Genomic DNA, 24420 nt, shown 5'->3' on the forward strand with positions numbered 1-24420 from the left:
ATAACCATTGTAATCCTACAAGTAGGATCTGTGGAGGGTAGAGTATACACAAACTTTATCCCTAATTTTAGATGTAGAGGTTGTTTCCAATAGACCCTCAGCTCAGGAGAAAACATATCAAAGCATGTCAGAAAAGGAAATAACAAAAGTCACGACAAAGCATGTCAAAGCATTCTGGAAAAAAAAAACAATAACTACAACAAAACAGTACATTAAGCAAATTACAAGAGACAACAAATAGTAATAGAAATCAAAGGACAAAAAACTACGGGAGAAAAAAAGCAATGGAAGTTGTTAATTTTGCTTCAAAATAAGACTCAGTGGACTGAAATTGGGTTCAAAAGAAGAAATGCGGACTGAGTCAATTTTGAACTTCAACTTAGGGACCACAAATCTTTCAAACTTTTGATTCTCAGGATCATAAGAATAAATAGTCGTGAAACAATGGGCTTGTACCAGCATAATTTCACCAGTAGGGAGGCTTCCAATAGGGATCAAGTTGTTCCGCTGTTGAAATTCACTAGGTAATTCGAAGGTCCAATCACTCTGTTCCCATGATAAAGAAAATATATGAAAACGACTGCCATTTTTATATGCAAAAGCCAAACATCGCAAGGCAGCACCAATAGTATAACTTGAATTTAAATAGGGGAGCAAATAATAACCAAAACGGTGTGTAATCAGATCAAAAGAAATCACCTCTGTATTGCGTAGCCAATAAAGAACCCCGTTGATGCAAAAAGATTCTTCTGGTTCATCATACACAAAACTCAAAAGGGTGATATCCTACATCAACACTCTTCCACGAATCCTCACACATATTTTCACCTAGTGTAAGAATCTCGAATTTATGATGATTTATTTTAAGCAGCTTATAAATATCAGAAATCGGATCAAACCTGAAAAAGTAACAGATAATTTCGGGCCAAACCATCATAATGGGATAAAGGAAGATCCAAAGTCTCACCAGTGGTTAAATTGCAAAGACGTACACGACATGCTAAGTAAAAACAAACAAGGCTATTAATAACCTGGGTGACACCATAATACTGGGTATACGGCAGACTTAGCCACTCCTCGATATTTAATAAATCTGAAGTTGCTAATAAATATCTTTGATTTGAAAACCACCCCTTGCCATCACGAATTGAAAGGAGAAGCCTTGATTTTTTTTCTAGTCGATTTCTATACAATGTTATGAATTCTGGACGAGAGATGATTGAAAACCAATCCTTGCAAACGGACTTACATACAAACAGTGACTTGGGCGGTAATCTTCCTAGAACTTCGAATAACATGTCATCAAGGAAAAGCAAATTATTACTATTATTATTATTGCAAGTGGATTCCGTGATCTTCAACTTCTTATGAATAGCCATTAGAAGTTTTACTGTCATTCTGCCGATTAAACATCTTGCATATATCTGGGCTGAAGGGAGTTTCTTATCACATGTGGTTTGGGATTCAAAACCTAGGTACACAAGGAACAACAAAATTATTTATTTACTACTAGGTTAGGATGTCTGTCGCCGAGAGGTGTTCTGGGAAGTGCATAAATTACCCTTACAATATTGCGCAATTTTAGATAATCAAACATAAATTATTATTTTTTGGTTAAAATCTTTTTTTTGCGCTTTGCGCCCTTTTTACCTTTCTCCCCAAGATTTTATTTTAAGTTATATATATTCCCACTTACATTTCACACAACTCCAACCTCAAATCTAGTGATTAGATTAAAATCACCCTATAAATTGAGAAATACCCTTCCTCTTCTCCTTTCTTATTTTGATCACCGCTACTACCTCCCATCATAGTTGAAAAATGAACTTGTTGCCTTTAGTATAGAATAAATAAATTTCTCTCGTAGTGTCATAACATGTTAAGAGCATGCATGGTCATATTTTAAAAGTTTATGGTCCTAACAAAATTCAATAATAAGTGTTTGGTATGTTCCAAATTTTATAAGGTTTATATTTTTCAAGACAGCGAAGATGCCCGAAGAATGGAGGTGGAGTACAATTATTCCCTTGTACAAGAACAAGGGCGACACTCAAAGCTGCAACAACTATAGAGGTATCAAGTTGCTAAGTCACACTATGAAAGTGTGGGAAAGGGTGGTGGAGATGAGGGTGAGGAGAGGTGTGTCTATTTCAGAGAACCAGTTTGGATTCATGCCGGGGTGCTCGACTACAGAAGCCATTCATATTGTAAAGAGATTGGTGGAGCAGTATAGGGAGCGAAAGAGGGACTTGCATATGGTATTCATTGACCTAGAAAAGGCTTACGACAAAGTGCCAAGAGAGGTCCTATGGAGATGCTTGGAGGCTAAAGGTGTACCTGTGGTGTACATTAGAGCGATAAAGAACATGTATGATGGAGCTAAGACTAGGGTAAGGACGGTAGGAGGAGACTTGGAGCACTTCTCTGTTCTGATGGGGTTGCATCAGGCATCATCTCTTAGCCCGTTTCTATTCGCCTTGGTGATGGATGAATTGACGCGACAAATACAAGGTGAGGTGTCTTGGTGTATGTTGTTCGCGGATGACATAGTCCTGATTGACGAGACTCGCAGCGGAGTTAACGATAAGCTGGAGGGCTGGAGACAGCGTTGGAGTCTAAAAGATTTAAATTGAATAGGACCAAGATAGAATACTTGGAGTGCAGGTTCAGTGGCGTACCGCATGAGGCTAACGAGGAAGTGAGGCTTGGTACCTAGGCCATTCAAAAGAAAAGAAGTTTCAAGTATTTTGGGTTTCTTATACAGGGAGATGGGGATATCAACGATGATGTTTCATATCGTATTGGTGCATGGTGGATGAAATGGAGGCTCGCCTCCGGAGTGTTGTGTGACAAGAAAGTGCCACCAAAACTTAAAGGCAAGTTCTACAAAGTGGTGGTTAGACCGACTTTATTGTACGGGACGGAGTGTTAGCCAGTCAAGAACTTTCACGTTTAGAAGATGAAAGTCGCGGAAATGCGAATGCTGCGATGGATGTGTGAGCACACTAAAAGGGATAGAATTAGGAATGAAGATATCCAGAACAAGGTGGGAATGGCATCGGTGGAGGACAAGATGCGAAAAGCGAGGCTGAGATGATTTAGGCATGTGAAAAGGAGAGATACAGTGCGAAAATGTGAGAGGGTAGCTATGGACAGTTTCAGGAAAGGTAAAGGGAGACCGAAGAAGTATTAGGGAGATGTGATTAGACAGGATATGACACAATTTCAACTTACCGAGGACATGACCTTAGATAGGAGGTTGTGAAGGACTCAGATTAGGATAAAAGGCTAAGTTGCTTATCCTTTCACCCTAATAGTTGTAATTTTACTCATTCGTTTATTGTCATTTGATTTCTACTTATATTTATTGGGCCTTTGTACTTTGATTATCTTATTTATCTATGGTAGCTAATGCTCCTTTCTTTCCGGACTGTTCTATCATGACTTTCTCGCTTTTGTTATTCCTCGTTTTCATATTATTTTTGATATGCTTGTCCCTATCTGACTTTTTGTCTTGTTTTCCTCTCTTGAGCCGAGGGTCTTTCGGAAACAGCCATCTTACCTTTCAAGGTGGGGCTTATGTCTGCGTGCACTCTACCCTCCCCAGACCCCACATTGTGGGATTCTGCTGGGCTTCTTGTTGTTGTTGTATACTTTACATAAAGCGTAACAAATAGAGTTATATAGGTTCATTAATCACAGGGATCAAAAGAACCAGAATGCAGCGTGAAGGAAAAGCAAAATAAATACAGATATGAGGCTCAAGGGCATAGGGATTAAGAAAGAAAGTAACTTTTTGCAAGACCGATATCATCATCTTCATTTCAACGCATAATTCAAGCCACAACATTGGAATACATCACCTCAATACTATGGCCAGTTACGTTCCGGCATCACCTTTTTGATGGTTTTTCTCTATTAAGGTGGGCTAAAAATTCGAACCGCACCATGGGTGACTCATCATCTGACGTGTTACATCCATGCCAAATTGGCAAACACGGTGGCTTCAAATACCCTTCAACTGCTTTTTATCGTCACAATCAATAAGACAGCTTAGGAGAAGTATGCAACTTGTGCCGAATAATCATCTTCACCCATTGAACCATCAGCTCTTCAAGCACCTAATATTTGGTTATCATATGAATGTCAGGGTTACACGTGGACATCATCTTCAGCAATTGCAAGTCCGGCTGAACAAATCAAGCTGCAACAGCGTAGATAAGAAGTAATCAATCAGAGAGATTTTGCAAGATATCAAGCAAATGTGTAAGAAGCATACAGAAGTCCCGTCTCCTGATGGATTCATAAGCAAACCAAAGTCATTGAGCACCACGTATGGATGGAGCATTCACGAGCAAAACAAAGACAGCGGCAAAACCAAGTTGCAGCATAGATTGCTCTTATCCAACCAATCAATCAAAATTTTCTACAGGTGCTGGAAGATCTACTTAGTGCACGCGAGCATATCAAGACCAGGGGATCTTCTTACAAGAATATGGTCATACTGCCTACTGAAAGTGTATTACAAGCTGCCAGACACTGTTCAACCACATCCTCCTGTGTGCAAGAAAGGCAAGATCCATCAGCAGAAAAAGAAAAAAGATTTCACAAGTGTATTTAAAATTTCCAGGGCAATAAGGGTGAAAACCAATTCAACTAGTTTCTCATATATTATCCAGAAAGTTACACCACAAAGAAATGACACAGATTTTTGTGAAATCAGTCCTATCCTAAATCAATTGCTTATACCTGCACTACCTAGATGAATCAAGAACCACCAAGACATGTTGATTGTAATTATGCAAATATGTGACTACTGTAATTCCATTTGTTGATGTTATTCTGTAATAATTTTGTAACCATGTGACTGCTGCTGTCTTTTGGTTCCCACTTCCCACACACACAGATGTAACACAGGAGTTAATCACACAAACAAGCTAATGCACCATATATCCATTAATTGCGGATTAACTATAATAAAGCTATACTAGATCAAATACATAAGAATGAAAAATGCAAATTGCCAAGCACTTCTTTCAGGACTATTACTAGTTCCTCCTCAAATAACTGAAATATTTGGATTTTATAATGAGTTAACTTCTTCCTTTTTTTTGATCAGGTAAAAGTTTTCATTAATAATAACAAGGCCATCTTGGCCGTATACAAGTAGTATACCAAAAAATGAGAAACCTACAAACTATGGTTCTCTCCAAAGACACCCAATCCCTAGATATTTGTTTTATCAAGAAGAAACGCTCTAATTACAAAGGTGCGGGGCCAAATCTTTTATCTTAACCAATTTGTTATATTTACACCCACGGGTGTGGCCTAGTGATCAATGAAGCAGGAGGAGAACCATAAGGTCTCAGGTTCAAAATCTCAACGGAGGCAAAAAGCACTAGGTGATTTCTTCACAGATGCCAAAGCCTTGAAGGGCTTATCTACTACTTGTGCTAGTGAGGGTAGCAGGTACCTGGTGGAATTAGTCGAGTTGCGCTTAAGCTACCCAGGACACCACCATCATAAGGAAAATATTTTCCTTATCAACCTTCCATGTGACGAAAAGCCATTTTTGGAAAAAGGTGACTGATAAACTCTTTAGATTTCTTGTTCTTGTAACTGACTGAGTTGGATCATTTCAGACACTAGGCAGTAGAAAATTTTAACTTCCTGTTAAAGCTCCCAAAAGCAATCAGTCGGACCAATTACAGGTGCAAACAAAAATTACATAATCAGGAGTTAGGTAGTCTCAAAATTCCCATTATGAAATCTAGCAGTACAAAAAGTGCTAATAAGAACCATGTGAGGTGCCTCCAAAAATCCATTTACACCCTGTATCATTTCATGCACATACATGCCCATCGAATGATCACATGGACATGAAGAGCACTATACAGAACATTTGAAAGGGCAGATCATGTACTTTTTTTTATTTTCAAAAAAGTAAAAGGTTTACTTACAGACGTATCTTCCTAGAGATGCCTTACTGCTCAAGGTCACAACCAATTTTGCAGAATTCAACGCCGAAGGTTTCAACCAATTTTGCAGAATTATGAGAGAACATAGATATACGTATTGCAAATAATGGGCATCACAGAGGTTTAAAACCACGGCATCCACCATATATACATTTTCCCAAGATTTTTATGTGAAACAGCTTCAGCAATCAGGCGACGAGCTTGTCCTTCCACAGCAAGAGGCAACGATGGTGCAGCTCCAACACCAACAACAATTCCTTGCAACCGCGCTTCTATGTTATTGATTGCTCGCTGCAAATTTCAAGCAAATCCATTTAGCAGTAACGTCAAAATATTATAAGGTAAAGTACAATTAGAGTAATAGTAGATAGAATCCCTGTGCTTAAGGCAACCAATGCAATGCGCCCACTCATCCCAGTTTTTCTTGCCGCAACACATTAAATATATAACAATCTTGTTGAGGCATCACCACAAGATATTGTTGCCTTACTAACTTTAACACAAAAGGATAACACTTAGATTAACTAGCAGAAGATGGCTGTCGTGGGAGGACGTGGACCACTTTCTTCTGCATTGTCAGGTAGCATCATGACTTTAGTGGGAGAAGACTCTGAGATGGTCTGGGATAATGTGCCAGGTACAGTGAAGGATTCTCTATTCAGCTGGGCCTTCAGAAGACATAAGATGAAGCAGGGCGTGGGATATTGCTCCTTCAGAGCTTTAGGTGATATTAGGGTTGGCACTCAGCTCCAAACAGATTTCTTCGGTCATAATAAAAAGATCTATATAGGCGATATCTACTAGTTGGGAAAGGTTTTAGTCTTGCCAGCAAATTTCTATTATTATTATTATTACTATTTTACATATTAAACCTATTTTTCACTTTTGTCTTTATTCGGTACGATGATAACATGAGTTGAGCTTAAATGGAGAAATAAGGATTCATATAGTCAACTTGGGAGTGAGGGTTAGTTATTTGTTTTTGTTTGCACACCAGCTATTAACTCTTCTTAACCCAATAATTTTTGGCAGATAATAACACACGCCATTCACTAGAATTATGTGAGGTATTCTATTCTACTAGGCTAACAGGCTAAGAAGCTCATATATCAGCAGAATCATCCTCCACCCCCTTCCTTCTGCAAGATCTCCAATCTTGCACCCCATTCCCACAAGTGCTCCATTTCTTCTCATTCCTGGCAGCGGCCCTCCTGCCAACCTTCCATGTCTCATCCATCTGCTCACCTTCTCCTTCCCATCTACTGCCCTCTACCTTCACCCCAAACACCCCAAACCCCATCAACTGCCTCCCTCTTTAACTACCAACTCCTACTCCCATCTCATGACACTTTCAAACAGATTCCTCCAAACATGACACAGCCAACCAACCATCAATCACCTGTGCTCCACGCATCCAGAATTCTAGGGTATAGATTTAGGAACGTAATAAGGAGAGGAAAAGATAGGTTTGGCCACAAGAAAGGCGAAGTTGGAGAAAATTGTGAATCGTTGTTTAAAGAGTTTAAAATGGTCAGAATACCTCATTTATGCTTGATTTGATTGGCACGATAAGGTTTTCCATCAAGTGGGCATCAGGATTGAGTATCTTGATCAGTTAAAAGGTCAAAAGCACCAAAATTTGGAAGACAAGGTATAACAAAGTTAGCCACGAAACATAAAGAAATAAAAGTCAATTTTGCCTATCAAAACTCATTAATTTCATTAACCCGAGACAAAGGTATAACTGAAACTGTAGCACACATATTAAGGACAAGTGATAAGAGTTCTAACCTGTGCATGAGGATTTTGGACCTCCACCCCACTAGATTTATGAGATTTAGTCCATTCCACCAGAGGATCATGGATGAAAGTTTCAAGGACACTCATTAGCGTCTCTCTATGTTCCCGTAATACAGAAAGTGTGATCTCGCAAACCTTTAGGAAGATTCCTTCATAACCAGTAATGCCCAAGCCATCAATCATGTTCTGCATGTGGGCAATGTAATGAGTAAGTTGCAAAACGAGAATATCCCCACAAAACTCAATTCCGACCTGATTATCAAGATAACTTTCAAACTTTTCACCAATGCTAATATGTCAAAAGATCTTTGTTCTCTTCTTCTTACCTGTGTTAGCCTGAAAGGAACCAGTTCTGGTTTCTCTAACTGCAAACCTTTGTCAAATAAGCAGCTGAAATCAACATGAACACAGTCACCAGTGGTTGAATCGAAGAGGATGTTTTCGCCATGCCTATCTCCAAGGCCCACTATATGACCAACCATTGACCAAACAGCAGTAGTATGAGCATATGCAACCCGAGCCCTGAACCAAGCGGCTGGTTCTGAAAACATGTTCAAGAACCATTTATGGAAAGCTGGAGGGAACATTGGAAGGATTTTCTTCTTCAGCATTTCATCTTCTGGCATTTTATTACCCAGGCACTGATCATATATACGCTTAATTTGAGGATTTGTTTTCTGTCTATCAAATTTTCCACAGCTTATGTAAATGTCTTGGAGTATTTGTCGAAGCCCACGGGTATGAGGAACCCACTCAACCATACCACAATCTTCTGTCAGTGGTATCACTGCAAATGTGCGAATATAAAGCTTCCTCCTACGACTTTCAGAGCACTTAGATAGTAGGCGATTAACCATAGCATTGAATTCCATCATACGTGCATCTTTCCTGAGATCATCCTTGGGCTTGCAAAGGAATGGGCGCTCAATTCCATCACTTCCCAAAAGAATAATCTGCAAAATACAAAAAACAAACGGAGAAAGAGGATTTGCTCAAATATGAACGACATAATACAATTAGCCTCTGCAAGAAGATCCACCTAATTGTAAAATATGCTCTGCACAATCCCACTGGGCATACTGGGTGTTATGGAGAGAAATAGCAACTTTTTCTAAGGAAGCATAAAACCAATGTATCAACTTAAGTGTATCTGTTTCCGCTTTCTACTTTTTGGTGTAAACAACAGGTTACAAGTAGTATATATTAACTCTTACTTTATTAGATGGAAAAAAATGTGAGACTTTATTAGCTACTTACCCAATTAAAATAGCAGGCAAAGGTTGTACAGTACATGCTCCAAATAGCACCCTTATGGTGCTAGAATTAATAATAACTCACCTTTTATCAAAGAAAATATCAGCTGTACACAACCATCTGATCAAGCAGTCATCTATAGCTGCTGTATCCCTAATAGTGCTAAGCAACAGCTTTGGTACCAAAACTTAATAGGGAATCGCATTAAGTTAAACTTCAGTATCCATACTAAGTTAGCTATAATTAAAGAGGAAGAAAGAAGAATTACTAGTCGAGGGTGAAGCATTTCAATACAACATTAAAGAAGCCTGGCAGACTTTTTATTTGATAGGTAAGTGAATAATCTTATTACTGGAAAAAGCAGCAGCCAGGTGGTGCTTACGGTAGTGATCATCTTCTTCACACCGTAGAGCGACTAAGAAATTCCAATCTTCTATATGTTAGCATTTTTTATTAAATGAATGAGAATGCAAAGTAAAAATCACCACATTAATTCTCTGGAATTACTGGTGCAGATGAGAATGCAAAGTAAAAGTCACCACATTCATTATTTGGAATTACTTGTGCAGATGGAATGCAAAGTAAAAGTCACCACATTCATTCTCTGAAACTGACAGTGCAGAACTGCAACGTATGGCCTTAATGAGAATTATTCAGCCACTATGTTCATAACTGATGGGCTGGTTATTTCCTCACCATAACATTCAATTTCCTACACTTATATATTTGGATGTCTTCTTTTATGAGAGAAAACATAAAAACACAAATACTCTCTCCTTCATTAACTCTCTCCTTCATTAACTCTCTCCCTCATTGGCTTACTTTCTATGTAAATCTCTGGCAATTGTATTTGTGCAACTCCAAACTTCCAGCCACGAGTGCACATGTTTGAAAGAGCTGTGGAAACTTAGAGAGTGACCGGCCTTAACGATCATTTTTTTGCGCGGATTGCCCTTCTTTTGGGGTGGTCTTTAAATTTTGCCTTTCAAATTTGTGGTCTTTAAATTTTGCCCCTCATATTTGTGGTCTTTAAGGGCGAATACATGAAGTTCTGGGTTCGAACCCCCGCTCAGGCATAAAATAAAAAAATAATTTCGCCAGACAGGACTGGGAGAGTGTATGCCGGATCCAGCATACAATCTTTAAGGAAAAGCTAAAGTTATGCCGGATCCAGCATAACTAAAAGTCTGCCCCATAAGGCAGAATTTTTCCTAAGACATAGTTTAGTTATGCCTTATGGGGCAGAATTTTAGTTAAGGCATAACAAAATTATGCCCCATAAGGCAAGAAATTTTCTTAAGGCATAGACTTTGTCTTATAAGGCAACGTTTAAGTTATGCCTTAAGGAAAAGTTCCGCCTTATGGGCATACTTTTAGTTATGTCTTTGGGGCACACTTTTTAGTTAAGGCATAACTAAAAGTTTACCTTGAAAAGTTAAAATATATATATATATGCTTCAAGGCAAAGTCTGCCGGAGGGGGCAGACTTCTAGTTAAACACAACTAAAAGTCTGCCGCCTCCGGCAGACTTCTAGTTAAACACAACTAAAAGTCTGCCCCCTCCGGCAGACTTCTAGTTAAACACAACTAAAAGTCTGCCCCCTCCGGCAAACTTCTAGTTAAACACAACTAAAAGTCTGCCGGAGGGGGCATAGCAAAATTTAAACTTTGCCTTATAAGGCAAACTTTTAGTTATGCCTTAAGGAAAACTTACGCCTTATGGGGCATACTTTTAGTTAGGTTTTATGGGGCACACTTTTAGTTAAGACATTACTAAAAGTTTACCTTGAAAAGTTAAAAAAAAATACGTATATATGCTTCAAGGCAAAGTCTGCCCCCTCCGGCAGACTTTTAGTTAAACATGACTAAAAGTCTGCCGGAGAGGGCATAACGAAATTTAAACTCTGCTTTGCAAAATTTTTTAAAATTTTTGACTGAGCGGGGGTTCGAACCCGGAACCTATGGGTTTTAGCCGAAGGGCAAATTTAAAGACCACAAATATGAGGGGCAAAATTTAAATGCCACCCCAAAAAAAGGTGCGAATTGCCCCTTAACGATTTGCACCGAAGTCAAGCCGAAATCGCTTTCAAGGCAGTGGCTTCCTAGTGTTTGTGACAATTCGCTTACTATTTTTAATTCCAGATCAGTATCAGTATTGTAGTATTTTTCCTAGCACTATCTACTTTCATTTACATTATCACCAAAAATCCATAAGAGAGACCTTTGTAGTTTATGTATGTTCTCAACTTTCCTTTCGAAGTTTCTTAAATTCCTCTCTTTCCAGTCTGGAGGACTTTATCATGGTTAAACAAATAGAACGAAGAATATCTTCAGAGAAAATCAAATGTAAAAGCATCAAGAAGAGAAGGCCTTACTTTCTTTGGTTTCTGAAGCGAGGAAAGAATATCAGCCTCATCTGCAATTCCTGAAATTGTAGGAAGGTCTGCTGAATAGAAGATTTCAGATGTAATGGACTCAGGTGTATTCACATCATATGTAGGTAGATTAACAGTAAGGGACTGTTGGGTTGGCATTATGATTTCCACTGGCATCATCCGCTTCAAAGCGCTAAATTCAGTCGCAATATTGATTGTTTTTGCCTTTGTTTGACCAGGATGGAAACATAGCTTAATTAGGTGATCAATGAGCATCGCAAACTGCGCAAACAAAGAACTGACACTTGCTTCATTGGATTTTCTTCTTGCTTCATTGATAATCTCTGCAGCAGCCTCCCTCCTTGAAGGAACCGTAGATTTTGTAACAGCTGCCATCGTCCAAAGGGCTTGTTGGGGGTATTTCCGGAGAACACTTGTTATTATGCGTTTCACCAACCGAACAATTTCTTCATTCTGATGGCAAATTCTGGAAACCAGTTGAGGCAGAACAGTTAGCCACTGATATGTTGGAAAATCGTTTGAACAACCCCGCATGACGCTCATAACCTGCAAAAGAGGAAAAGTTATGAAAAGAATCCAAAGATATCAACCTCACAACAAAAAAGAATGCATGTGTGTTACACCACCTTCAAATGGATCAATTCCAATTTTTTTTTGGCTGAAGAGCTGCTTATATGATAAACGCTACCGAAATCAAACCACAGTGTCAACAACCTAGGAAGGGCTTGGAAAAGATTCCTGTGGCCCCTGTGAAGGCCCTTTGCATAAAATAAGAGCACATCAGGAAGATATGACCACCAACAACTCTCAGTGTTCATATTGGTCGCAGCAACAAGGGCAGAATTTGCTCGGACTGCTTTTGAACACGGCTCCTTATCATCTTGCCGTTTTCGGGCATCAACAAGTAGTTCATCACAGTATTTTGCCAAGTAAAAGTATCCTTTTTCCCACTTGGGCTGTAATTCCTTCACCCTAGAGTACAGACTAATCACATCTTCCTTCTGCTTTTGACCAGTGTAATGTATCCACCTTGAATAGAGTAGAAGAGTTTTGGCAACACCTCTATTCTCGTTGGAAGACTGAGTACCACAAAGTATAGGCTGTGGGTTCAATGGAACCAATGAGAGGCTAGTGATTGATGATATTGCTGCAGAGCCTACAACCTCGACAGGCATATTCAGAAGGGTCTGTTGCAGCTCAGCAATGGCACCATCAGCTCGTCTGGTGCTCCACAGAAGCTTAGCCTTTTCCATGTGAACATTAGGTGCAGCTGAGGCCTTGGCTTCTAGGATTGCTCGACTTGCTGTCTCGTAATGACCAGCAGAACGACAGAGCTTTGCATATTGAATCCAGCACTCCCCAACTTGAGCATTAAGACCACTTGCACCAAAAACTAATCTCCGAAATGCCAAGAGTGGTTCCCTAGCCCAGAGAGATGGTTGAGTGAGTTTGAGCCGATTTTCCCAGCTTTCTATCAGTTTTGAGAAACCTGAGTCATATAGAACGAATGATTTTTCTAAGAAAGACTCACCACCAAGGAGAGAGCTATAATCCTCTAACTCCCGCAGCATGTGAAGCTTGACAACAAAGGGGTAAGCTCTCGCATAAGAATCCATGCCTGCAGCAGCCAAAGGAGCAATCAGAGCTTGTTTCGACAAGGTAATTTTCTTAGCAACGGAGAACTGATCTCTCTTCATTATTGCTTGAAGAATCTTAGCGACATCCATGTCAAATAAAGCATTACTCTCGGAACTGCTACATACTAAACCTTCTTCATCAGCCCCATTAAGATATTCATCCATCAAGTCCCACCTTCCAAGCCTCCATGCAGCCTGAATGCCTTGCATACACCAAGTTTTCTTGTATTTAGGTATTCTAGATATTAATCCATCTACATGGGTAACTGTAGCCTGCAAATGGCACATGTTTAGCAAGCAGTTGACAACGTCTGAGTGCCTCTGGACAGAAGTTGGTTCCATCTGCAAAGCCTGCTCACACGAAGTCAATACTTCTGCCCAGTTTCCCGCCTTCTTATTTATCAATAGATGATCTTGCAAGCTGTTTGACTTGCGTAAGGAAGCAAATCCACATAAGCCATCTGGCTCATCCAACCCACTGTATATTTGCATCAGAAATGAGATGTCTTCATCTTCAAAGAGGCCACTCTTCTCAGAGGCAGGATTAAATGATCCTGACTTCTCCCGCACATGAGATTCGAAGTACAAAAGGGACCTGGCATAAGCTTGGCATCTGAAAGATGCCCTTGCAAGAGTCATTTTATGAATTGCAGCCAAGAGTTCTGAGACATGTTTACATTGAATAAGCACCTGGTCAGAATCACTTGACAGATTGATGGTCTTCTCCTTCGACTTGAGAGCTTGTTGCCTCGAACTGGAAGTTTGAATAGACTGGGCAAGTGAAAGTTCCTGTTGTACGTCATCCACCCATTGACCAAGATTATCAAGAAGAGTAAATACAGCTTGGATACAAACTTCATTGTGCCCTGAACTTATACCATTAACAACATCAGTGCTATTCTCTGATGCAGCAGCATTGAGAACAGATAAAATCTCCTCTGTTATGCCGCAGCGTGCCTCTTTGGTACCATCACATACTGCATTGAGGACCAAATATGGAAGAAGATACACTGCTATTTGCATATCATGGCGGACTATACCACGACAGGCAAAGAAAATACTTGCTCGAGAACCTGTTGCATGTGCAGTCAGTTTCTTGATCCAGAAAAATATCCACCTTCTAAATGACATTGAAGGACGATAGATTGGACCAGGAGATGTTGAATCCGACATACTTGGCAGCTGAAATCTAGAGGTTAAGCAAGGGGCTATTATCTCCTTCACGTAACTAGAGAAACGATTCCATAATTTCTGACCCCTTCCCTGCACTTCAGTGTACTTACCATCTACTACTGATACAGGCAACTTCCCCGGCCGTTTCCCTCTTGTCTGTGAAGTAGAAGTTACAACATTGTCATCAAGAGATGCCTCACAGCCTGCAATCTTTAGTAGTTCCTGAATTGCCAAGGCTGCAGAATCTTGAATAATGGTATCAGGAGCAGCCCTGAAGGCCCGGGCCAGATGCTTATGAATCAACTCAAAAATTACATCATCATCTGAACAAGCAATTTGGAATCGCATGCTTGAAAATCCCTTGACTTTTGAAGGATCTATTGCACCAAGTGCTCCAAGACAATCTGCACATATCAACTTCAGCCGCTGACCAACCATTGTTCTTGATTGTTCTGCACATCCTCTAAGCAGAGATGTGATCAAAGCACTCATTACATCCATGTTTGCATCTCCTACCTTAGTGATTAAAGCCATGATATCCTCCCTCCTAAGGTTGAGCAATTTACTCAATTCAGATGCAACCATATACCTGACGTTCAAATTTTCATGATTCAAACCATCAATAATGTCCCGCAACTGATCATTCAAGGTCATCATTCCACGCCCCGCGCTTATCATTCTGTTCACCCTATCTAAAGCAGGAATACTAGGCAAAGGAGGAAACTCCCCAATGTGTTCCTTTAGAATTGCTATATTCTGAGGTACGAGTTCTTCCAAGATCTCCACAATTTTATTCAAATGAGAGGAGGAACTTTCACTTTCTCTCTCCAGGAAGGGAACCAGAGCTGCAAAAACTTGAGAAATCACGTGCTTCGTGCTAGATGGTGATATCTGCGCTATCCGCTTGATGAAAAAATGTAAGACAGAAAGACCATCACCCTGAAGTGATTCCTTATTAACAGTCTGCATGAGAAGAACCATAAGTTTTGGTACATAAGTGCTAAGATGGGAACCCATCATACTTATCAGCATCTCAATTCGCCTGATAGCTTGTCTTTGCAGTGATATATCCTCAGCATGCAGCATTTTCCTGTCAATGCTGTTTAGGAGACCAACAAAATGATTCCTTAAAAACGCAGGAATATCTTCGTCACCAGTTAGAATCCCAGAAACTTCCCTTATCACCTGAGGCACCTTCATTAACCTGTGAAATTAGCAGCATCATTCATACAATGTAAAGCTGACAGTAATTTTCATAATTTCTGGAATACAATTAGCTACTTTTCATTTTAAATAATACTGGTAGGATGTTTTTTAAATGAATAAGATACCTTGTGGAGAAAGGTTATGAATGCTAAATATGGTTTGGAAGGTTCTTGGTGCGGTAAAGTTGTTTCCAATGCATATAGAGTGGAAGTTATCACGAATTTATGAGAAGAGTTCCGAACAGATGTATACTTTGAATAGGGAGATGGAAGAAAGATAAAATTTTGGCAGGATACTTGCTCGGTCACATTCCTGTGAAGGAAGAAGTACTTTCATGATCTTTTTAGATTTTCCACTTATCCAGATACTGCTATAGCCCAACAGGACAGATGGAATCTGGAAAATCAATTTCAGCAGCTACTGCCAAGATAGGGAGCTTGAGAGTCTGATTTCTTTGCAAAAGAAAATGGACCAGGGGTTTGTCAAAAGGCTGATTCTATGAAAAGAAAAAGTGACAGAATAGGGAACTTAGTTTAAGGCTTGTTATCAGAACTTGCTTAAAATGAAGAGTTTCTCTAAGCTTTGGTCTTAGCATTTTCTCTAGAGAAAAAGAGCTGTTGAAAAGGGGTTTTATGTCGCGAAGCAGATGTTTCTTGTGTGAATTGTAGGATCATAAATCATCCTTTCTTACATTGCATGGTGGTGATGGGTTGTGGGATATGTTGTTAACTATTTCTGGGATACAGCGAGCAATTCCTTGATCCAGAAAGTCCATTTGAAAAGATAATGCATACCAGACAACTCTGCACCTTTGGGATCTTATGCAGGTAAAGGAACCGGAGGTGCCTTGAGAGAAGCTTGATCCAAGCAAATATTGAACAATTCTTATGTTTTCGTGTACTGTTGATGTTGTAATTGTAAATGATTGTGCATATGTTGCTAGACTTTACTGATTCCCTTTGATTTTAACATAGGAAATAACCAGCACTACCTCAACTGCTGGTTTAGTTAATTATATCCTTACTTTACCCCCACCCCACCCAAACCAAAAGAGGAAGAAGTAGTTAGGAAAGAGAGGTGTAAATCCATCTCCGACATCATCCATCATTTGCATTTTGCAATTCAATTCCTTTTTTTGGGGCCAAGCAGAATAGAAAATTACAATTAACTGGTGGAACCAAGATAGTAATACTAGAAACTAGGACCTCTACCTGCTTTAGATACTATCAATTTGTGATTCCATTTCTAGAAAGAATAACCCACTAGAAAAAGGTAGAAGTTCAGAATTATCCAACCTCACCTCAACCCCCCCCCCCCCCCAGCCAAACCAACAAACGGACACACACAGAAAAGCTAAAAAAAAGTGAAATAAAGAAAAAGAAGAGCAAAGTAGAAAATATAAGAAATGAAGAACCAAGGCCGAAAACCGCCTCTTTAACAGAAAATGAATGCGGAAACTAGAATCTATCTTTTAACAAACTCAACAATGTAATCTTCTTTGTGCTTTCTGAAGCTATATTACCTTTTACTTGTCTCATTTGACTCATCTTCATCTGTGAAGCATATAAGTTCATCCAAAAGAGCAGGGAGTGCAGCAGCAAAAATTTCTTGTTTGTCAGAACCAGTCTGCTCGTGGTAGAACTGAAGAACAGAGAGCAATTCTTGGCCATCGGCATGATGAAGAGCATAAGCAAGTACTTTAGGTAGCCAGTTAACAATTAGTTGCACCATATCAGTATTTAAGCACTTGGCGAGCTCATACAAAGTGAAAATTGCTTGTTCATTATCCTGCTGAGTAACAACCAACTTCGGGAGAACGACAGGAACCATTCTCTTGACAAGTTCTTCGGTATCAGTGCCAAGAATAGCTGCCGCAAACTCTTCAATCATTTTTGGTCGGCTAGCAAGCCTTATAGACAGGTAATCAAATAAGTCATTTCGAAGATGAAGAAATCGAGAAAGGATTAATTCAAATCCTCCTCTAAGATGAAAGTAGCAAGACTTTATTATCAACCTTGATGCAATTATTCTAACTGTCACATGGGGATTATCAAGCTGTTCAATCAATAAAATTAGAGAGAACATAAAGGACCGACTCTGCACATCAATCGCCTTCATAATCTCAGCTGTAGCTTCTAGAAGAGTTGCAAAAACCAGAGGATCATCCGCTGTTTCCACAGCGTGTTTTATTTTGTCCATGAACTTTTGTTCTTTGGATCTGCTAGCAGCCTCATGGCCCTCCTCATCCAAGAACAAACAATTCAGAATAGGTTCCTCAATGAAGAAACCAATCTGTTTAGAAAAGGATTCTCGAATGGCCTTTTTCCTGTGAATGAGTAGGAAATCAACACATTCTAACCATTCAGATCTTGTTTTAAGCAGAATACTTTCAGTTCCATGGAGGAGTATTCTATGAAGCACACCTACACAAGCTAATTGAACATCTTCTGATGATTCATCCAAAAGAAGACGGAAGAAGATGGATTGTAAATGAACATAATCATGATCTGTAGGAGGTTCGTTCTTGTGTATGTCAGAAAGACGCGAAACAGTTGAATTTGATCGGTTCACAAGTCCAGCATTTATATCACACTTTGAACACCAAAATCCTCCCACAAGGTCATCCATTGTCATATCTAATCTTATATTACCCTTTGGCAAGTAAAATTTGCATTGGCATTCCCTTAGTACACCAGTTGTACAGGATCCATAAACGCATGCCAAATAACCAAGACACGCTGGGATTACTTTGTTAATTCGACCATGTGCCTCTTTTTCCAGGATCCTGCAAACCAATATAAAATAACTAATACATTAATGATATGGCTAGAATTTCTTAACATTGTAGACACGGAGAAGCAGAAATTTTATGAAATTACTCCAACTTCATTCGCACATCCATATGCACAAGCTTGTATGTCTAAGTTGATATGAGCAGATAAGTACAAAACCACGTGACAACATATAACATCCCAAAGTTGGAAAACCTTTTTTTGACTGTTTTATAGAGCAGTTTTGTTCATACAAATATACATTAAAACATAAAATATATATAGCTTATTTTCACTTACTCCAGCCTCTTGAACATGTGATTCAGTAAACCAAAACCAGACCACATTAATATAACTGGTATGGAAATGACAGCTTCAGTTCTAACATCCTCGGCGGTATCACGGAGTCCCAAGTCCAATATATCAAGATCGTTTCCATCTTGCAGTACTGGCCCAATTTTAGACAGCACACACAGAGAAAGGATCTTTGCCTTCGATGATGAGTAGGTATCAGTAGATTGAGATCGGGTCCATGGTAGCCTTAGCAATGACTGCATAAGCGCTAAGTTGTCACCCTTGGTCTTGAAATATTTACTCTCATTGGGAAGGGAGCCTAAATAGATTTTACATATTAAAAAGGAAAGACAAAACAAAACAAGGAAAGAAAGAACGCAGTTAATGGAAGGTTGATACTTATCTTTTCATTGACTACAGACACACCTTCTTTGAGGATATCATAACTAGCCAGATAAAATTAAATTACTCTAATTGCTACGAAACAAAGCAAATATCTTTCAGCTGCCATTCACATTGAAAACACAAAGGTTTCCCCAGTTATGTTGACAATGACCATAGCGACCAGTTATGTTGATATGCGTAGTAGCGCTAGCTAATTCAATAAATGGAACAGAATGAGAAGAAGCAACGGGAGAGAATTATCAAATACTAAACTGATAAGACTTATCTGTAAACTACCAAGATGTCACAACCTAAATTAAAAACCTATTCCCACTGCAATTGCTTCACAAGGGTGATATAACTTTAGAACTTGGACTGAAAAGTAATATTTGTTCTGGCAGAAGTTTAAGAATTAGTACAAAACATGCTGCTGCCTTAATAACCAACAAACTGAAACACGTCTAATTGATACTCCCTCCGTCCCATATTAGTTGGCCACATTACTAAAAATATATGTCCCAAAACACTTGTCCATTTACAAAACCAAGATACGATTAATTCATTTTTTCCTATTTTATCCTTAACATTAATTGTTTTTCAAAGTAACCATTGATTAGAGTGCAATTTATTGAGAGAGATAAGGGTAATATAGTAAAAATACACTTTCATTTATGATTTCTTAAAGGGCGTGTAAAGGAGAAAGTGGCCAACTAATATGGGACGGAGGGAGTATGTCATCTTAGAGAAATATCAGCATCGAAAGAGCAAGCGAGTCAAAACATGTCAGTGATTCCAATTTCCCAGGATTTTAATACCATACAAATTAACAGAACCACATCAATCAAAATAGCCAATTAGATGATAGACACAAAGATATGAAGTTGTTAACAAAATATGTAGGAACTCTTATTTCTTCATTCGAATGTTGTTTTTACAAGTAATGAATATTTTTTTTCCTGATAGATTATAAGCAACGAAAAGTTACCGGAAATGCAGAATGAATTAGCATAGATCTACCATTTACCTGCTATGATCAATAGGTTGTGAATTGCTTCTAGAAAGAAATGTAAATCAATAGGGATTGGAAATTTCTGCTTTGCCTGCATGACGATGACCATAATTATGGGGAGGAAGGAGTGCATAATTCAAATGAACATGCATAACTGACAACCAACCTCTTCACACAACCAAGGCACCCATTCATACATCTGATGGAATATTTGAATTGAAAGTTCCGCTTGAGGATGTCTACAGAAAACAATACAGAGTGTACTAAGAGCTGTCAATGCAACTTCTGGGCCCAAAGAACTGGATTCCTGACTTGGAGGCTTTAGAAGTTTAATAAACAGAGTCAATGAGTTATGCATCTGATCAGCATATTGCTTCTCCCCCAGAGAGCTAAATCCATAGCTAAGCTTAATCACATCTTCATAGTTCATACTGGAATATCGATTTTCATCATCAATTTTCTGATGTTTGGCATTTGAAATCTCCAAGTATTCACCTGGTCTTTTTTCTGCAATCCTTGGACTTTCATGCACGTCAGATAAACCTTTTCCACCATTATTAATGCTTTCACCTCCACTAAGATCAGGAAAAAGCCTAGATAAAGCCACTTGAAAGCACTCGATTAAAGGCATGATAGGTGTGGGTGAGTAAAGCAAATGTATCAGAGATTCAGGTCTCCAGATATGAGGAGGGCAACTCATTGCAATACGAGTATAGGCAAGACATAAAGCATCCTGAAACAAGTTTGTAACTATTAGAACAATCAAATCAGAGTGCAAAAATTAATTCAAGTAGGTCGCTTAGACTATACAGCGAAGTAGTTTACTTGCTAAAGACAGAGATATATAAACAGAAGGATGAAGGAAGAAAATTAAGTGCACCTTCAGGTCAAGACTTCTTGTTTTAAGCAACGAATGGGGAAAGATATTTACTAAATCGGCAGATGTCGATCTAACAATGTCATCAGGACAATTGGAGTATAATACATGAAGGCATCCACCAATGGACGAATCATAAGCTGTATTGCTGCAGTGAAACAAGGCATTATGTGCAGAAGCAAACAATCAAGCACGGAGGGATTCAGAATAAATAGAGCAAATGGGATTTTAGACGTAAAACTTCAAGTCTAACTCCCATCTCTTCAGAAAATGGGTTGGTGATGGCTTCAAGATTTTGCTAACGCTGATGTTGCTCTTCAACAAACTTGAGCTTTGAGCCATAACCATTTCCGGTGCGAGTTTAAGAGATGTTCATAACCATTTCTAGAGAAGTTGCCACGACGTTGCTATGTGATTGCTAAAGTGTATCAGAATGATAACCTCAACCTAGATCAAGAAACACTATGGATTCTCATATACTTAAGTCCACAAACTAGCAAAACAAATATCCTATATTCCCGGATTAAATGGCAAAGGAATACACAAAAGGATTTTAAATTTATACTAAGCAGAGAAGTCAAATTGGCCCATCTTCTTCATTTCCTTTTTTATTAACATAAGTGGAACGCCTACTACATTCTGGTGGTATTCATATTCACTGAGCCACAGGAGAGGAATAGCAATGTTACTCAAACTTTAGAGGAGGCTCGCCCGTTTCCCCTGCAGCGTCAGAACTCCAAAGTCAAAAGTTTAACACTCTACCTGAAGACTGGAAGCCCATCCTCATCTCCGTGTAATATGGCCGTAATCAATTGAATCAATCTCTCAGCAGGAATGATTTCATGATTCATAGCTGCTCCAGTGATTCGTAGAAAGTCAAAACATGCCTTCATTGAAAATTTGAGAAGGAAAATATCAGATTAAAAAAAGTAAAGAACAGAGAATAGGACCTCAAGCCCTCAAGCTATGAATAACAACAAAACATGTTATGAAGATAGCTTGCTATGAAAGTACCAACCATGTGCACATCAGCATCTCCGTAACACAGAAGGGTACATGCAGACAAAACAGATGAGGTCTCAAGTAGTCCTTCAACATATAGAGTTCCTTCAGTTAAACATTTACAGAGAATCTTGATGGAAGAAGAAGCAAAAGGCTGCCACCTTTCTTTGCCTTTGACATTAATCAGAATGCCATTGCCATCGGAAGGTTTACAACACAAGGGGAGATCACTTAATATCGTTGTGTCATGGTTGCTCCAACCTCCACCGAATGATTCACTGAAACACCTCAAAAGTACTTCTCTTGGTTCTGTAGGGCTTGGTTTATCACATATTGAAGCAACATAAAGAAGATCTATATGAAGAAAAAACAAGTCAGGTTTTCTGGAAATAGCAATCAAATGAGGAGGAAAGTTGTCTACTAGCTCATTTGAGTTTCACAAAAGATGTTAGGAAAAACCACATATCTCAGGTTCAATGAAGATAAGCATAACATCACCATATTAGTTGTGCAAGTGAAATTCTAGAGAAATGTTCATGACAGTTAGAGCATAGTCACAATCCAGAAACCTCAAGCACGCATCTCAATCTTAACAAGTTATGATAGAAACCAAATAAAACAAAAATCATTTAGCCAACTTTGTCCAGTCACCAGGTAGTCACAGTAATATAATTTTTTGTTTCCATTTAACTCTATCCTAGACAAGTCAAAACATTGTTTCGAGACAAGTCCAAATATTGTTTCGACTTATCTCTTCCCGTCTTATCTGGCTTTTCTCATCAGTCATTCTTCACATTGATGTTTTTTCTTTGAGCTCCCTTTAACCTGATCAAAATAATCTTAATGTACCTATGGATAGTTTATCTCACAAAGGTACTGCTTTAGCAATTTGCTGACTCTAGTCACGCTGAATCTTCTGTTTGATTATCTACCATCAATACATATTGCAATTCGTAGATCTACTGGAACTACTTGAAAACAATTTTCAATGTATACCTTCAACAACCAATAACGTGTCCATAAAGAATTGTCGATAAGCGTCTCGATCTCCTGTACGAAGAGTGGATAAGAGTGTTCCAATTGTTTCAATAATCACTCCGTGTCTAGAGCTGGAAAAATCAGAATGGCTGTTAGCTGTTACTTTTTACTACATGGAATTAATCTGAGGTAACTCTCGTAAAACTTCAATTTTAACTCCTTATCTCTTCAGTACCTTGACACATGAAAAAACAGACAAATAGGCAGCTAACAGCATCGCTACGTGTTTCTTAGCAGCAGATATCTAAAGAGATTATCGCAAGGCAAGGCTAACAGATTCAAGCTTCTTTTTTATAACAAAAGTGATGATCTGTGTGTAGAGCTGGAAAGATCAGAATGGTTGTTAGTTGTTACTCTTAACTACATGGAAATAATCTGAGATTACTCTCATAAAACTTCAATTCTAGCTCCTTTATCTCTTCAGAATGTTGAAATAAGCAAGAAAGAAAAATGGGCTCTCATCAAAGGTCCAAATTCCAATGAGTAAAAAGGATATGTGTTTCTTAGCAACAGATAATAAGAGTTTATCACAAGGCAAGACTAACAAACTCAAGTAAGCTCGTTTCTATCAGTGATGCCTGGTCCAGCTTGGGCACACCTCCACTAATTCACCTGGCAACTTACCAATACCACGAGCACGGTTGCCGCCAACAAAGGCTGGGGCAAACGAGTTCAAATGGAGAGTTATAGCCACGATTCAAACCTAACATCTCCGGGTCTCTTTCCTAGGCCTCAACATTCAGATATTGAAGGAAAATAATTTATTCATAAACTAATAAATCTTTGAATGCTCTCTACAATCTCCACACTACCTACTATGCGAAAATAGCTAGCAGCAATCCTATTTATAATCGTATGAAATCTACTTTGACTAAAAAACAGGAAAACCTATTCTTATATAAATTTGATCAGAAATCCTAACTTAAAATACCAAATCCTAACTAATTTTGTTTTCCTACAACTTTGACTTATTATTTTTCCAACAGAAAGCAAGGACACATATTTTACGAGAACAGTTACTCAAATAATGTTTCAAAGCAACTAACCGGAAAGCAGGTTCAGCCAAAAACGGCAATATACGTCCTATAACGGGAAGAACAGCACCAGCCTTGCCATGATAAAATACTCCAGGAAAGTTCTTAGCAGTGTGTGCTATAAGCTTTAGCACTGCAAAAACCTCTCTCTCATTCGCTAAAAACAAAAAAGAAGAATCAAACCAAAATTACGTACAGATATATATATAGAGAGAGAGAGTTAGCAAGAGAAGATTCTAGAAGAAAAAGAGAGAGAGACCTGAGGAAGAAGGAACGACATAAGCATTGAGAAGATTGGGAAGTACGGCACGAAATCGGACTTCCAATGCGTCGTCGTTTCGTATGTTGGGAGGTGTAGATGATGAAGCTGCTATGCGTTCTCGAAGTTCGTGTACTAAACTCGACAGATTCGCCATGGTGCACTCTTTTCCTTCAGTTGAGTTGAGTTTGCTTAATTCCCTCCTTTTTCAAACTGTGTCTTCCCTAATTCAATCGGGTCGACCCGGATTCGTGTTACCGGGTTGCCTGCTTTCGTCGGATTTGGGGGGAAACTCGCCCCACCAGCAG

The 24420-nt window shown here is 38.9% G+C and overlaps 1 protein-coding gene across 3 annotated transcripts; it reads right to left on the reverse strand.

Annotated features, from left to right (window-relative positions):
• Positions 1-3634: 3634 nt before the first annotated feature.
• On the reverse strand, positions 3635-24420 carry LOC132599356 (serine/threonine-protein kinase ATR). 3 transcript variants are annotated; one of them, XM_060312689.1, is made up of 18 exons: positions 24113-24420; positions 23866-24010; positions 22778-22890; positions 21798-22135; positions 21542-21666; positions 20783-20927; positions 20069-20635; positions 19918-19993; positions 18516-18828; positions 16967-18229; positions 12055-15442; positions 11408-11974; positions 8105-8731; positions 7770-7964; positions 5961-6269; positions 5474-5670; positions 4280-4557; positions 3635-4204 (listed from the first exon to the last, which is right to left on the reverse strand). In XM_060312689.1, exons 1-15 carry the CDS (start codon positions 24267-24269, stop codon positions 6102-6104), a joined length of 8187 nt encoding a protein of 2728 aa, XP_060168672.1. In that variant the 5' UTR covers positions 24270-24420; the 3' UTR covers positions 3635-4204; positions 4280-4557; positions 5474-5670; positions 5961-6101. The 3 variants fall into 3 exon arrangements, with proteins under 3 accessions (XP_060168672.1, XP_060168670.1, XP_060168673.1); XM_060312687.1 differs by lacking the exon at positions 5474-5670; XM_060312690.1 differs by lacking the exons at positions 5474-5670; positions 22778-22890; positions 24113-24420 and having other exon boundaries at positions 21798-21868; positions 21943-22135; positions 23866-23997.

Source organism: Lycium barbarum, chromosome 6 (assembly GCF_019175385.1).
Source record: "Lycium barbarum isolate Lr01 chromosome 6, ASM1917538v2, whole genome shotgun sequence".
Taxonomy (NCBI): domain Eukaryota; kingdom Viridiplantae; phylum Streptophyta; class Magnoliopsida; order Solanales; family Solanaceae; genus Lycium; species Lycium barbarum.

Coding starts and splice junctions, on each gene's coding strand:
- LOC132599356 (XM_060312687.1), bottom strand. CDS start 24,269: ATGGCGAATCTGTCGAGTTTAGTACACGAACTTCGAGAACGCATAGCA. Junction 15,443..16,966: donor TCAAATGAGACAAGTAAAAG/GTAATATAGCTT, acceptor CTAATTTCACAG/GTTAATGAAGGTGCCTCAGG. Junction 6,270..7,769: donor TCCAAAATCCTCATGCACAG/GTTAGAACTCTT, acceptor TGAAATTTGCAG/CGAGCAATCAATAACATAGA.